Source organism: Trichosurus vulpecula, chromosome 2, assembly GCF_011100635.1.
Source record: "Trichosurus vulpecula isolate mTriVul1 chromosome 2, mTriVul1.pri, whole genome shotgun sequence".
In the NCBI taxonomy this organism is placed as follows: Eukaryota; Metazoa; Chordata; class Mammalia; order Diprotodontia; family Phalangeridae; genus Trichosurus; species Trichosurus vulpecula.
Genome location: NC_050574.1, coordinates 259,607,305 through 259,624,313, shown reverse-complemented (window position 1 = coordinate 259,624,313; position 17,009 = coordinate 259,607,305). Strand labels below are relative to the sequence as shown.

At 40.2% G+C, this 17,009-nt stretch overlaps 1 protein-coding gene across 4 annotated transcripts in view; it reads left to right on the top strand.

Annotated features, from left to right (window-relative positions):
• The first annotated feature begins 303 nt into the window (after positions 1 to 303).
• ANKRD44 (ankyrin repeat domain 44) overlaps positions 304 to 17,009 on the top strand; it is a 369,642-nt gene continuing 352,936 nt past the window's right edge. For all 4 annotated transcript variants that reach the window (XM_036745366.1, XM_036745365.1, XM_036745364.1 and 1 more), the window contains exon 1: positions 304 to 448. In XM_036745366.1, the coding sequence (XP_036601261.1) occupies positions 422 to 448 (27 nt within the window). In that variant the 5' untranslated portion in view covers positions 304 to 421. The remainder of the gene's footprint in view (positions 449 to 17,009) is intronic.

The window sequence follows — 17,009 nt, the reverse complement described above, 5'->3', positions numbered from 1 at the left end:
CAGAGTGGGAGGGGAAGGGCTGGAGGAGAGGGAGGTAGCCTTAGCCTCCGTGCAAGGGCACCCGGGAGGGAGCTGGATGCGAATTTGCCGGATGCGAGCAGCAGGCGGCAGCCTTGGCCTTGCCTTGAGCAGGCCGGCGGAGCCGGGTGATGTCAGTAGTGGCTGGGCTGGCAGCAGTCTGTACTTCCTGTATAAAGGAAGGCTCGTCTGCAAACACCACTAGCCAGTCCCAGCTTCTTTTGACGGAGCAGCCGCCGCCACCAAAGAAGCAGCAGCAGCAGTAGTAGCCGCAGCAGGATTGTCAAATTCAGGAGCCAGCTTCCCCCCCGCTCCCTGGCTAATCCCTTCCGCTTCCCCGGATCCTGGCTTGACATCTCTGGACCCAGGAGCTGCATGAGTGTGCGTGCAAAACAGCGGAAGAATGGCAGTCCTCAAACTCACCGACCAGGTACGAGGGGGAGCCCCGGGCGGACGCGAGCAAGGCGGGCGCCCCAGCCACCGCCTCCGCGGGCTGGAGAGAAGCTCCCACCGGGGTCCTGGAGAGCGGAGCTGGCGCCTGGCTCTCAGCCCCGGCTGGGGAGAGAGCGCACCGATAAGGAAGATGAGGATGAGGATGGGGATGAGTAGAGAGGCTCGCCTGGGCTCCCGGCGAGCTGTTTACACAGGGAGAAGGGGAGGAGTGTTCAGCACTGTGCGCTGCCTTCTAAATCCCGGCGTTTCCCCGTTCTCCTCCCCCTTGCCCTCTTCCCCGCCCTGTGCCGTCGGAAATGCCCCCGCTGCTCTCTCGCTCCCCCAGCTCTCCCCCTACCAAAGGCGGGGGAGGGGGTGACTGACTGCTTGGGTGGTTCTAGCTCGCAGCCTAGATCCGAGTGTGCTTGTGTGTGTGTGTGTGTGTGTGTGTGAAGGGAGTGATTATATGTGGGCTAAGATCTGAGACGGAGAGAAGGGGGAGGGGAGGCTTTAAGGTTCTCCCCGGGGCTAATAATGTGCTGCGTAGTGTAGGCTAAGTCAGATTTTGCATTCAGTAAGAGAAGGCATGCAAATGCTACGGAGAGGAGGGAGACACTGGGTGGGGGGTAGGGACGGAGAAAGAGAGCGAAAAATATAGATTGGAGATACCTCAATGAACCAATCAAGTAGGATAACCCAAGCTGTTTCTCTTTTAAGGCATATGTGTGGTTAGCCAGTATTTATCCGTTTGACATTACATTCTGACTTCCTCTTAAACTGCCTAGAGTGAGTGTGTGTGTGTGTGTGTGTGTGTGTGTGTGTGTGTGTTTACCCTTCAAGGCTGCTTTTCGGGCTCTAGCTAGTGCCCAGTCTCTCGCAGTGAGATGGGAGGGTATGAATGTCCGTCTGGGCTTTCCCTGACTGGTGGTGGCTTGAACCCCTGCCTCCGTCGATTGATTAGTCGGCTTTCCTTCCTCTCCCGAGAGGCTACCTCTTGCTGCTCTATAGTGTTTGCCCGGAGGTGGTCTGCTTATTTCCAGACTGATGAGATTTGTGCGTCTTCCAGGGGCCCACCCTTCCCTCATTCTGCACTAAGTAAAGGGGATTAAAGCAGGCCACCTTTGTATGTGCCCTGCCGCCTTTCATAAATTGATCTTTATGTACAACAGACCAAGTGACTGATCAACTCCCCTTCGATCTCTTCCACAAAGCTCTAGCTCCCCCCTCCCTCCGACAATTTATAATGAAATGAACATTCTGAAGGAGGAAAAGCTTGTGTTGGAATTCTGAGACTGGGGAACCCATCTTGACACTGACACGTGTAATTAAACCTATTCTATGGTCTTTCCCATCTCTTAGTACAATCGTGGCCCAGTCTCACCTCACTCTTTTAACCTAGATCGAAATGATTGGTTAGCTGTTTAGTCTAAGACACTGCATTTTGGGCCTGTTGCCCCAGAGACATAAGTGAGATTAATTACCATAATGTCTAGTAACGATTTTTTTTCACTACCTCTTTCTTAGGTTAAAACACAAGATCCAAAGTTTCATAGATCCTTTACAGACTATTACCAATAAATTCATACCTAAGGTTTTTGTTTAACTTACATTTAGCAGGAAGAGTACAGTTGGTGATTGAAATTAACTCTCTTGCTGTTGGTTTTAAAGCATTTAAAATGTTTTGTAAGTTGATACTAGGTTTTCCACTGTCTATTTGGTTCATGTACTTTGCCAACTGTTAGACATTCCCTTGTTTTATTCTGCTAATTTTAGTCTGACTTGGTCAGACATCTGTTCCCATATACATTCTGATGCTTCAGTGTTTGCTCATCAATTCCAAAATCTCCCCAATGTAATTTGTATGTATGTATAGTAAAGCCTCCTTAAATAAGGCTTACTTTCTCACATGCTCTAAAGATAATTTAATATGGTTAAATAGTATTTGCTTTACACCTCAACAGGTCTAGAAATAGTGCTTTTTAAGCAAAGGCATATACGCTGATAAAAAAGATATTTGCTTAGAGTAATCTTTCCACACTAGAATTTACAATGCAATTATTATATTCTGGAATGTCCTTGGATTTTTTTTTTAGCCTTGGAAATAGAGCCAGGGAAAGAAAAAGTTGCACCTCCTATATAATTTGTTTCTACTTTATAGGTGAAATTCACCTGAGAAGTGAGATTCAGGTATTCCAGGGGAAAGGATTGAAGAGTACATGAAGCAGCTGGGAGTAGTAAAGATAGTAAGTGTAGGGCACTTGATACAGGAAGTGGGGCCTTTTCATACTTGATAAAGCTTTACCATTTCAGGCTAATGCTCTGAGTTCTTGGAATCTTTTTCACAGTTTCTGTGAAAGCTTGAAACCTTTGCTTTAAACCTCAGCTTGAAAAGTCTTGTCTCATCATTCTGAGTAGAGAATAATTCTGCGGTTTTTAAACAACTGCCTTTTAGTTTGTGGTAGAGATTGTTTCTTTCTGTTTATTAAAGACTGAAGCTACTTCTTTTTCTTTTGTTTTATATCTTGTGTGAAGCGAATCTCAGTTTTTACCATGGCTCTTGGATTTTCTCCTGACTCTTCTTAGTTACTAGTGTATTGCAAGCTGCCAATCTTGTTTTTTTTTTTTTTAATGTTTCAGGGTTAAATGATAATGAAATATCCCTAGTTTTGTTACCATGAGCTGGTTTGGGTGAGGATAATCATGGCTTGGATAACTAGATCATAAAGTGACCTCCTAATCATTTATCTAAAGGGAAAACGAAATTTCTTGTGTCTATTGGCTGTGGGGAGGAGTCATAAGTAAAGGGATAGGCATACAGGTGAATCTTCTCTTTCCCTGCCATGAAACTTAGTTAGTAAGACTAATTCTGGAGGTTGAGATTTAGCCCTGGAGTTGTAGTTTTGGTGCAATGTAAAAAACATAAGAAGAGGGGTCTGGAGATCTTGGCCAGTTCTGCCACTTACTAGAGTGACCTAGGGCTTGAATGTTAGTTTCCTTATCTGAAAGACATGAATGTTAATAATACCCCTGCCCTACTGTAGTGAGGATCAAATAAGGTTTTGTACGTGATAGCTCTTTGACTGCTTTAAAGTGCAATATAAATCTTAACTTGGGAATGATAACTACATCTGAACTCCTTTCCTTCTTCCCCCTGCCCCCTCCTGGCTGTTTAGGATGCATTTTTTTTTCAAGCCTTAAAATTTCATCTCTAAGCACTTTTTGAAAACGCCTCTGCCTGAGTTGATAGTCTTTGGTAGTTATCCTATCCTCTCCCCAACCCTTCCCTGAAAAGTATCGCTCTCCACTTAGCTTCTCTGGACTTCAGATGAAATACATTGTTGGGCCAATACTTGAAGCCTCCTTGGTTTAGTAGGACGTTCCGTAGCTTGTGTTCTGTGGGCCCAGTCTTTGAAAAGCCGGAGTCACTTTCATATTATAATGGATAGTATGTAACTACAGAATAGACAGAATTATTTTTTTTTTAATTTTTTTTTTGCTTTTTTGGCAGGGCAATTGGGGTTAAGTGACTTGCCCAAGGTCACACAGCTAGTACATGTGTCAAGTGTCTGAGGCCGGATTTGAACTCAGGTCCTCCTGACTCCAGGGCCGGTGCTCTACTCACTGCGCCACCTAGCTGCCCCGACAGAATTATTTTGAAGAGATGGATGTTTTTGAGACAACTATATTTTAGATGAAATAAAAAGTGATTTTTTGACTTGCAGAGATGAAAATGTTCTATGGAAATGTGATAGCTGCTTAGATGGAAAATAACACAATAAGGTAAAAATGCTTATAATTAGGATCCGGGGTTTTAGGCGTCAAATATTTTTTCTAACATTTTCAAGACAAACATTGTCAAGTATAGATACTTTTGTTACATCTTCTGTCTGTCATAGCTTAAAAACAGCATCATCAAGCATTCATCTAGAATGATAGAATTTTGTTTGGTCTGATTAATTTATATTATTGTTACCTGCATTTACTGATGACACCAATATTTCTTTTTTCTTTTAGCTATCCCAATCTAGAGGATGGTGCTAGGCAGGATGTTTCTGTAGATTGGTCTTGGTGTCCTGTTCTCAGGCTCTTGTCTTAGCGTATAATATTACTTATTTTCCTCCTCAGCCCAGTTGTAAAACTTACCACTTATTCTTCAGTGAGAAAGGACTAGAATTTTGCCTGGCTCCTCTTTGCCCCCATCATTGTTGTCATTCAGTCATGTTTGACTCTTTGTGAGCCCACAGACTACAGCATGCCAGGCCCTTCTATCATCTACTATCTCCCAAAGTCTGTCCAAGTTCATGTTCATTTCTTCCATGCTACTATCCATCTCATCCTTGGTTGTCCCCTTTTCCTTTTGCCTTCAACCATTCCCCTATCTCTTTCTACCTTTATACTTATTTGTGTACATGTCATTAACCTTTCCCCTTTTTGTCCCCTCAAGGGCAGGGATCAGTCAGTTAATAAGCATTTATTGAGTGCCTACTATGTACCAGGCACCATGTTAAGGAACAGGTCCTTTTTTATCTTTCACATCCATCTTGCACATAGTGGGCACTTAGTAAATACTTATCGAATTGACTTATAACCTCTACACTAGTATTTAAGAGCAGTTAGAATAAAAGGGGATAAACCATTTTCCCTACTCCTTTTAGCACCTGTGTCTTTTAGTACAAACCTGATTTTAAATAATGAAATTGTCAGGCAAAGAACTATTTCTAGTGTCTAACATTCAAGAAACAAACTGGGAAGCAAGAGTAAAATAATTTGGTGGGAAGAAATGAGGGCATGAGATAATAAAGTGTTTGCAATAGGAATGGGATGAGAGGCTGAGTGCTAGAGAGATTGTGGGCATGGGATTGGCAGGACTTGGTGACCGATTGAATGTTTTGGGAGAGTTAAAGATGATTCTGATGTTACAAGGCTGAGTCACAGGCAGGATGGTAGTGCCATTGACGGGTCTAAAAAAGTTGGGGTGGGGAGACAGTGAGTTCAATTTTAGACAGTTTGAGGTGCCAGCAGGCCATCCAGGTGATAGCCAATTGGGGGAAAATCTAAAACACTGGAGCTCTGGGGAGAAGTTGAAGGGTGATATAGATTTGGGAGTCATTAGCATAGTGATGGTTTTTGAATACATAGCCATTGATTAAAATGAAGAAGAGAGGAGAGTCTAGGACTTTTTTTTTTTTTGTGAGGGGAGGTGCTATTCTTGTTCAGGAGATATGGAAAAGATGACAAAGGAAGCAGGGGAGGAATAATAGGTAGGAGAAATACAAGAGTATACAAAGTCAAGGAGGATAATGTAGGGGAGGAGAGGTCTGGGAGAAGAAGATGGAACATGGTGTCCAATGCCACAGAAAGGTCAAGGAGGATGAAGACAGAAGCAAATCTCATTGGATATAACACTAAGGTTATTCATAGCTTTTCAGAGAGCTATTTTACTAATGAGTCTGAAGCCATATTGCAAGGGTTAAGTGTGAGTGTAGACTTTTCTTTCTTGAAGTATAGCAGTGAAGGGGAGACAAAAAAGAAAGGATGATAGTTTGAGGAAGTAGAAGGCTCAAGGGAAGGGCTTTAAAAATTTTTTTTTTAAGTTGAGGAGACCTGACCCTGCTTGTAGGCTGAGGAAAAGAAGTGGATAGAGCGGGAAATATCAAAGATTTATGAGAGAAAGTGATGGATCCATGTAACCAGGTATTAGAAATTACTGAGAGGATGAGATCAAAGGTACAGGTGAAGGGATTAGCTTCTACTGGAAAGAGTGCTACTTTGAGTTGTGGCCAAAAAAGCCCTTGACTTGGGGTCAGAGAATTTGCATTGGAATCTTACCTCTACTAGATATGACTTTGGGTAAGCCACCCTACCTCTAGGAACTTGGAAAGAACTCTGGATTGAGAGTCAAATCCTGTTAAAATCCTGGTTCTGTTACCTGTGTGACCCCTGGACAAGTTATTTAACCTATCCCAATCTCATTTTTCCCATCTGTAAAATGGATGGTTTGTACTAAGTCATTGATAAAGCTTCTTCCTGTTCTAAATCCTGTGATCCTAGGGCAGAGAAGACATATCCTAACACATGTTAGGACATTTAGAAGAGAGGAGATGTTATCTGCTAAGAGTGAGGAAGCAGATGTTGCTACGTGAGGAGAGAAGGCCTGTAACAGCTATTGTTGGGGAGAGGGTTATATCTCAATAACAAAAAAGTAAATAGATTTGCTATACAATAGTGAGGGTCTAATCGAGATTAGAAAGCAATAAGTTTGGCTTGGACACAGATAGCATGATTTTGTGATTTAACAGTCCCCCTCCCCCCAACAGCATTTGGCAACTTGGGAGTATGAGCAGAAGCAGGTGGTAGGAGCTACCCTGGGTTGAGGGGTTAGCAGGGCGGAACTATCAAGGAGGGGCAAGGGACACAAAAGGGAGGAGAGAGTGATATTTGAGGCCAGAATTGGGTAGACAGACTACGAGTGTAGGGTTTCACTTCATATGAATCAAACAGCAAAATTCAAGAAGTGAATTATGGGCAAAACCAGCCTAAAGTCATCAGGGAGCAGTTAGTGGCATAGACTCAATTTGATATGTGGTTGTTCCAACCAGCTGTGTTATAGGTGGGGTTTGGTTATAACACATGAAAAGCTTTTGTCAGGGCAACCTTACGTAGGATATGCTTGTATAGCCAACTTTCCTAGAGTTTTCTTAATCATATTTTAAGTCACTTTTATATAGTAACTTGATTTTCAAATCATTCTCACAATGATCCATATTTAGTAATGTTGTTGAGTTGTTTTCAGTTGTGTATGACTCTTCAGGATCTCATTTGTGGGTTTTCTTGGCAAAGAGAGTAGAGTGGTTTGCCATTTCCTTCTCCAGCTCATTTTACAGATGGGGAAACTGAGGCAAATGGGGTTCAGTGGCTTGCCCAGAGTCATACAGCTAGTAAATGTCTGAGAGTAGATTTGAACTCAAGAAGATGAGTCTTCCTGACTACCAGGCCCAGCCCTCCATCCACTGTGTCACTTAGCTGTCCATTTTTAGGAATATCAAGTTGATATTCCTGAAGTACAGATCTGACCTCTTCACTTTCCTGCTTAAGAAATGTCAGTGGCTCCTTATTGCCCCTAAGAAATGCAGACGAGTTAGTCTTTTTAGTGTTTAAAGCCAGTCACAGTGTGGTTGTAGGCTAATTACACACTCTTCACTCCTCCATCCCTCCCTAACTCTGTATTTGACCAAACTGGTCTATTCGCTGTTCCTTATAACATGCTTTTCCATTGCCTACCTCTCTGACTTTGAACAGGCTATCCTTTTTATCTGTCATACCAGTTTTTTTTGGAAATCCCTGGCTTCCTTCAAAGCTTAAGTGCTACCTCTTGCAAGAAGCCCTTCCTAATTTCCCAGCTGAGTGTTCCCTTCCACCCTGTAATTAACTTTGTATTTATTTTGTATTTACTTGTATACATATTATTTGCCCCAAGTAGATTGTAAACTCCTTGAGGGCAAAGATTGTTCATTTTTGCCTTTGGATTCCTCAGTGCTTAACTCACAATAGCTACTTAACACATGCTTCTTTATTTGAATTGAACCAAATATATAGTACAAGTATTGTTATCATTTTATAGATGAGAAAACAGGCTCAGAGAGGCTAAGGGACTTGCCCAGTAAATGTCACAGCAAGCACTTTTGGTGCTGAATTCTGTCCCTGCCCCCCAGCATACTGATTATCTAGGCACATTGGAGCAAAGGAGCATTCCTTTGATAATTAGTCCTACTAAATCAGGATCTGGAGGAAATGGTAAAACTATCAGTCAATATTGATACTTTGGAAAAAAGAGTTGATGGGGTGACTCTTCTACGGCTTCTGCATCTATTTCCCTTATCCCTCATTACAGAAAATTAAAAATTGGATCTTGGCTTAGGGTAAATCCTTCCTGGAGTTTCCTTTTTTTTACCTTGAAGGTATTGTGACTATAGCAAGACTTTGTCAGGCCTCACTGGTTTATGATTTTGATTAATTGGCTCATCCCTTCTTCTTTCTAAAATATTTTTTAAAATCTGGAATAGTATTTCTGCCTTTATGGAACCTGAAGAGAATATTGCCAAGCATTTGCCAAAGACTTTGAGAAACATACATCTGAAAAACATAAAAACTGATGGCTACTTGTGGCTTGAGTGTTTCACATTTACTGTATTGAAGTGAAAGAACCCTTAGCACCCAAGGTTAAGTCTGTTCCCATACCATTGACTTAGGTCAAAAGCCGTGTGTAATTTTAGGTATGGGTTGGACTAGATGGTCCATAAAGACCCTTCCAACTTTGAAATTCTGTATGAAGATCTTGCTTATCCTAGCTCAGTAGCTATGGGCTTTGTTTAGTTTGAGTGATTGCCTCGCCACTTTGCCAATAGCTCAATTTTCTTTTCTCAAAAGAGCTGGTCTCCCTCCTTAGGCACTGATGCCTTTGGGCAGAGCAGAGTGAGGGTAGAGTTGCAGTGACCATTTCAGGGAGGTATGAAATCTGAAAGCATGGTGGGCATGTGTTGGCATTGGCCCATGTACATTACCTTGTCTAGGGAATAGGAATCAGAACCCTCATGTACTTTTTTAACATGACCACCTCTGAATTTCCCTGGACCATATTTTTTATAGTGACGGTGCTATATTTTTACTCGTGAGCCAATGACAGACACTCTGGTAGGGTTGAAATTCTACTTGGTCCTTCTAAATGTGCATTACAAATTAAGTACATCCCACTCAACCACATAAGATTCCACAGGTCAGAATTCCTTTTTATTAAATGATATTTAACTTATCTGCTTCCCTAGAACAAAGCTATTTTGTGGCCATTATTAGCCAATTTCGGCTGACCTGTCATATTTTATTAAATGAGATAGGAAAAGACACTAGTCCCTATCCATGTCTATGGTCTGATATTTATAGACGGAAAAGAAAAATAGTTACAGATAGGGCTAAGATGAGGAGACAGGGGTGAATCTTGAAAGTAAGGCAGATCCTGATTTGCATTATTAGTAAGAACAAGGCAACTAAGTACTTACAAATAACAATCTCTTTGTATTTTGTAGTAATATGTTCATTATTTGACAAAATTCAAAGCAATCTTAATGTTGTATCAAGTTCATCATATTAGGATTCTATCTGTGTTTCCTCATTTTATTTGGGCTTCCTTTAGAAGGGAAACAATATGCCTTCTGTTTTATGTTCATATTTCTTTTTAGTAAGGACACCAAAGCTTATAAAAGGAGTAATGATAAGTACAGTTACTTGAAGGATGGTGGTGGGGAAGAGCCAACTATTTTGTTCAATTAACTGTCCAATAAGTATTTATTGAGTTAACACTATAGGCTAGTTAAGGAAAAGAGATTAATGTTCATGACTCACAGATCTTGTATAATTGAAGTTATATTATGTAGTATAGAAAATAAGGGTGTCTTAGGAGAAAGGAGTTTCAATGAAACCTGTGGTAGTCATGGAAAGCTTTGTGGGAGAGGCAGAGATTTGAATTGGGTATTGAGTGACTAGAAGAATTTGGAGAAGAAAAAGGCAGGATACATGATGGGGATAGTATGAGCCAAGAAGGCAGCCTCTTCTTTGAATCAATGATTGTGGAAAAATCTTTCCTCTCTTTTTGTGGTATATGCGGAAATATTTTCTAGTGCCTTCATATATCCCTTGTTGTTCCTGGCTAGACTAGAATGTTGCCTGAGTGAGTTGGTGACTACATTTAATGGACAAAGGTTGCATCAAAATTTTAATCTATAGAATGGTTGGACTACCTCTTTGAACAAGGTGAGATTGTTTTCATAGAACCAAACTCTGGGAATGGCACAGATGGAATAAGATATAGTTCCAAACCTCACAAGGTTTTCTCTTTCATATGACCATCAATTTAGGTTGGAAAAGACTAGTCCAATCCCTAGCTCCCTCTGTTGTGTACAGATTAAGAAACTGAGGTCTAAAGAGTTTATGGTTTGCCCAAGGTCAAACAGCTAGTAAGCAGAGCCCTAGGCTTGGAGTCAGGAAGTTTTGAGTTTGAATTTCACATCAGACACACTACCTGTGTGACCTTGGGCAGGTCACTTAAATATCTTGAAGCTTCAGTTTATCTGTAAACTGAAGATAATAAAAGCACCTACCTCGCAGGGTTGTTGTGAAGATCAAATGTGCTAATATATGTGAAGAACTTTTAAAATGATATATAAACATTAAATTATTTACTAATATGATTAATAAGCCTCACAGCTAGGATTCAAACCTATCTCCTCTGACTCCAGATACAGTGCTTTTTTCACTCTACCATAACCTGGCAAAACATGGAAGTGGTCTATTCCATCAAACAAATGTTTTTAAAACTGACAGGTAACAGGACCCTAGCAACATTTTCTACATGAATGAGTCATTGTGGGTTTGGAGAGGTGTTCCTCTGGCTACACAACTTCCTTTGGACTCCACCATTTTTTCCCTTCTCAATCTTCCCTTTGCTCCTTTTTCCCCATTACTTCTCATAAGATGAAAGATAGCATTTTAGTAAACATATTAGGCTATCTTCTTGTTAAAAAAAAACACCTATGTTCTCTAATCTGCTGCCAAAAATAAGGGTGCTTTTGGATCATTTATAAGGCTAATACAACAGATAACTCTTCGAAGTGGTCATCATCACCTTGGTAAGGTGGTCTGAGAAACACTATTTTAAAGTAGCTTAGTATGGACTTTTTTGACAATAAGGTATTGGACGTGACTTTCTATGATAAATTTCAAGGGAAACCCAGCTTATACATGGCTGCCCCATTCTTCTTTGTGACACTTATTATTGACTATTGCCTTTTATGTTGACTGTATCTTTTTCAGTTTTGACACTTCTATACTTTCAGTAGGTCTTTATATTAGGGAGTGTCATTTCTATATTTTCCAGAAAGTAGAATATTAATATTCAGAAAAAGGTTTTTGTTCCTGCTACCAGGTTTTTAACATTATGTAGGTGTGCTCGGAAAAAAGAGTTTCTATTTGATTCTTTTTCTCAATCTGATATCTTTTAAGGCAAAGACACTCGACCCTTCAATCTGAGTAAATGTCACTACTTAAAACTAGCTGGGGAGCTGAATACTGTTGTAAAAACGCTAGATCTGCCTAAAAGGTCTCTATTATGGGGTTATCTTTTTAGTTGAAACCATTTTAGAATGCTGTTTGTGGGCATTTCAGTAACTAAGTTCCTGTAGGCCTGAAGTAACCTTGTAACAAATTCTCTTCTTCATCGATTAGTCTTGTAGTTGGTTTGTGTTGTGTTACTGGAAAGTTTGTTTCACTTTAAAGTGGCCAGCATTTCCCAAACTGTCTTAATATTTAGCATATACTTGACTTTTCATAACAACATTGGCCTTCCTCACTCATTCCCCTCCCTGGCTTTAAACTCCTTGTTTCAGTCTGTCTTGTTTCATATGAAATTGCCGAACACCTCTTTGAAAGAGCAAGTTTTTACTTTGCTTCCCACACCTTTTGTTTCTTAGAACACATGTCTTTCTAAAGTAAATCAAGTGTATTAAAGTTTATGTGACTGAGTTTCCTTAGCTCTGGATAAGGTAGTATCTGGAGGAATATAAATTTTAAAAATGAACCTGAGGTGTATATAGTTGTTTCTTGTTTGAGAAAACAAAGGACTTTTGAGATCTGACTTGAGTTTTACTTCCTCTTTGTAGAAGTATAAAGCTGTGCCCTTTTTTTGAGGAAGTATGTAAAAACAAAATGGTTGGTGTAGCATAAATGGACACATGTTTTTTGATTTAGTCAAAACCGTGTGTGTGTGTGAGTGTGTGTGTGTGTGTGTGTGTGTGTGTTTTAATAATTACTTGCTTTGGGCTCTTATATAACAAAGGAGAAAGGAGCCTTTGGGTACTTACCCTCTTTGTACGCAGTGCCAGTGAACTGCCAAAAATGAGTTTAACTACCAACCTCTATAAAAACAATTTAGTTAGGATTGTGTTATTTTCTTTCTTCTTTTTGTATGTGCTAGGCCCCTTTGGCAGTCTGGTAAAGCCTATGGACTCTTTCTCAGAATAGTGTTTTTAAATGTATAAAATACACAGGATTAACAAGGAAACAAATTATGCTGAAATAGTTATTAAAATTTTAAAAAAAGTTTGTGGACCTCCAACTTAAGAACTCTCATAGAGGAAAAAAGGGAAAAAATTAAAAACACAAAAACACACAAGTTGGACATAGAATATAAAATTTTCCGTTAAGTACAATAAATACAAAAAGTTTCAGTTCTATATTATGGCCAGTTAAGATCTAGGGGAAAAAAGAGGAGGGTGAAGAACATGAGAATTAGAAGAGATAGGATCCTGGGATTTAGATTTGGGAGGGATGTTAGAGATAATTTAATCTACTTTTTCACTTTACAGACGAGGAAACTAAGACCTAGAGAGAAGTTATTTAACAAGGGTCACATAGGTAGCAATGATCAATGATGAGATTTGAACTCAGGTAATTTTATTTTAAATCCAGTGCCTCCTTAGCATATACTACATAGAGGGAGAGCGAAAAAAGAAGGATAAAGGCAAAGAAAGAAGTGGATACCTTAATTTTTAAAAATTCTGAACATGAAAAAAGAACATTCTCATATTCAGAGCAGAACACAAAAGAATCTGTTTCATATTCCTTAATATATGTGTACATATGTATATATTTATACAAACATAAAATAAATTCCACACATTACCTTAAAAACCCTCCTGCATGTCTATGCTTTCTTCTTAACTTCTGTTCTCTTCTGTGCATTAAAAAAAAAAAGTTACAAGAGTGCTCTCTCTCTCTCTGCCTCTCCCTCTCCCTCTCTCTCTCTCTCTCTCTCTCAATCTCTCTCACTCTCTCTCTCTTAGTATTTCTAACCCCAACCAAGTCAAAAGTAGGAGAAAAAGAAAAAGAAGGGGGTAAAATGCCTTGTAACAAATATGCATAATCAAGAAAAACAAATCCATACAGAGGCCATGTCTAAAAATGTATATTTCTTCACCTTGTGTCTATCACCTCACTATTAGGAGTTAGGTAAAATGTTTCATTTTTGGTTCTCTGGAGACATCAATGCTTATTGATTTGACCAAAACTCTTAAGTCTTTCAAAGTTGTTTTTCTTTAAGTCTTTCTATGAATTGTTCTCCTGATTTTTGCTTCCTTCACTAGGAATCAGTTCGTACTACCTAGGATTCTCTGATATTGTTTCATCATTTATTATGGCTCAATAATATTTGTCCCTAACTGTCTAAGAGGAAATCAAAAGCACCCCCTTAGATTCTAGTTCTTTCCTTTTTTTTCCTTCCTTCAATCTCCCCTTCAAATCTGTAAGCTTGTTTTGGTTGTAACTATCCTCTCCTCAGCATTATCCTTTTTAAAACTTGTTTCCCTGTTGAGTCTGATGCATTTCACACCAAAGTTTGTGGGTGTGTGTTCAACTCACCTTTGTTCGTTTCTGATAAGAGTGAGGTTCATCTGATGCCCACCTCCCCTACCCCTTTTATACTTGCATACTCTTTTTCTCATGATCCTTAATTATGAGAAAAACCCAAATCCCATCCCCTTCTTCCTTTCTACACTAGTTTATTCCTTTCCCTCTCTTAGATCTTTCAGAACAGAACCAGTCTACCACCAGGACCTCTGTTTTTCTTATTTAACTCCCTTTAATACCCCTTAAGACATTAAAGTTATGAAAGGATGCCTGGTTCTTTTCTTTCTATTAGAATGTTAGCTCTGTATCATCCCATTGTTCCTTCTAGTTACTCAAAAAATTTTACCTTTCTAGGTTTTTCTGGATTCTTGTATTTGCATTTTAAAGTTCCTACTCAGCTCTGTTCTTTTCATTAGAAATTAATGAAATTCCTCTTTTCTAATAAAGATTCATTCCCACCTGCCCCATCCCCCAGGATTATATTGAACCTTTCAGGGTAAGCTATTCTTAAGCCTATTTCTTTTGTCTTTTGAAATATTGTATTCCAAGAACTCTTTTTGGTTTTTAGTAGAAGCTGTCAGGTTTTGTGTGATCCTGACTATGGTCTTATGGTTCTAATAGATTTCTTCCCTTCTGGACATTGTATTTCAATAAATCATAAATGAAAACTGCCCAAATCTATTAGAAGCCCTAAAAATAAAAAATCCTAAGAATGTTATAGTCAAAATATTGAGTTCCCACATCAAAGAAAAAAATACTGCAAGCATCCAGAAAGTAGTTCCTAGTACCATAAAACCATAGTCAGGATCACTTTAAAATGTAATGACTAGACCAGTAGCAGTGCAAAGGCTGGATAGAATAAAATTAAGGCCCAACTTAGTTTCAAGTACAAAGCAACATAGCGAGATGGTGCAGCAGATACAGCCCTGGGCTTGGAATTAGGAAGACCAGAATTCAAATTTGGCCCCAGATAGTTCTAGCTGTGTGACCCTGTACAAATCACTTAACTTCTTTTTGCCTCAGTTTCCTCAACTGTGAAATGGCGATCCTCACAGGGTTGTTATGAGAAATCAAATGAGATAATATTTGTAAAGTGCTTAGCACAGTGCCTGGCAATGCTTGTTCACGTCCCTTTGTTCCCCTACTGAACTAGAGTCTTCTATAGATGCACCGATCTTGGAGAAGCCAAAACCTAGTGTCTTTTAAATACATTAATGATGAGTAAACTAGGTAAGTATGTTCTCAAGGGATTGGTAGAACTCCTTGGGTGTCAAGAATCATGGATTCTTTGGTAGAAAATAAACTTCTTGAAGTCAAGGACTGTTTATTTTTTTCCCCGTTTGTCCCCTAGGAGTGCCTGGTATATAACAAGCATTTAGTGCTTGTTGTATTGCATCAGTCATCCTAGCCATCTGTAATGTCAATCACAGCAGCATACCTGAGGATTGCTGCTGTGAATACTTTTGAGAGTCTAATCACATAGTATAACGAACTATCTATTCAGAACTAAACTTTGTTCAATAAAGTAAAGCATAACATTCATAGCAATATCCTTAAGCAAAACAAAAAATTCTATATATCTATATCTATATCTCATAGCACTCAGTATGTCATATGGCACATAGCATATATCATTGCATTCAGTAGCATTCTCCAAAATACTTGTTTACACTATCAGGGGGTCCCAGGCTAGGGTCTTCCCTAGCATGATACATTAAGCAACAAATGTCATTGCATCCCCAAAATCAGGGAGTCCCAGGCCAGAGTCTTCCCTAGCACAACACATCCTTAAAGAGTAGCCAAAAATACCATACCATCCACCATTAGGTCACAGTAAGAACATCACACTACATAGCATATATCGTTGCATCCCCCAAATCAGGGGGCCCCAGGCTAGGGTCTTTCCTAACACAACACATCCTTAAGGGGTAGCAGAAAATATCACACTGTCCACCGCTAGGTCACAGTAAGAACAATCTCCTTAAATCAATACCAAGTGTCCAAGTAAAGTCCTCTTTCATCTTAACTTGAGGTTGATTTCCAAGTCCCATGGCTCTTCCTCTGGGGTCTCACCGCTCCCGACTCTCACCTGGATTTACATGTAGGTAGCCCTCTGCTCCTGCTCCATGTCTCAGCTCATGGGGACTGCTCCACTCCAAGCTCTCCCTGCTCCTGCCAGACAGCAGACTCCAGGGGCTCCTGCCCACAGCTTCTGCCTCTGAAAAACAAAGCTTAACAGGGCAACAACAATATTGACACACACTACCAGCACAATCATCTCAATCCACCTCCAAAGTCCAGAGGCTCTGTGACAACAGCTCAGTTCACTTTAATAGCTCTTAAAAGGGGCTTAAGCTAAACCTCCTTCCCATGGGCAGGTTTCTGCCCTATAGCTCTATTCACTTTCAAAGTTTGGAGGCTCCTTTAGGAAGTCTCTGCCCTCTGAGGTCTCCTCTCCCCATTCTCTTCTTCTCAACACTGGCTGGCCCCTTCAACACTGGCTCTCTCTATATATACACAGTTCTACCTAGCATCTGATTGGATAGAACCCACATACACATATCTGATTGGTTAGAGCCCACTTGCACATGTCTGATTGACTCAGTGCAGAGGCATGTAAGACTGAGGCTGGGAAACTGAATAACACAAACAGAAAAACAGCAAAAAATCCCACTTTGCCATTACACCATCCTTCTACTCCTATCTAGGGAAGGGGGCCCAGTCTGACTCAACTGAGTCATTCCTGTACCCTTACTTTCTTTACATCATCCACTTATTTCTCAGCCCCTACCAATCTGACCCCTGACACCCCCCCCTCCACTAGACAAAACGGCTTTCTTTGAGGTTACCCAGTAATTATTCAAGGGTTCAGTACAGTAGATCCTAATCCTTATCTTCTTTGCCTTTCTGTTATATATAGATTACGGATCAAGTGAGACAACATGTGAGAAGTGCTTTGTAAACCTCTGAGCACTGACTACTCTCCCTTTCCTTGCTTTTGTGAAAGATGTCTTTTCTGCTTCTGTCTCACCACTCCTAGGTTTTCCATGCAGTGTTCTCAATGGGTATTTTTGCATGGGTATTTTCAGTCCAGGGCCTTTGTTTCC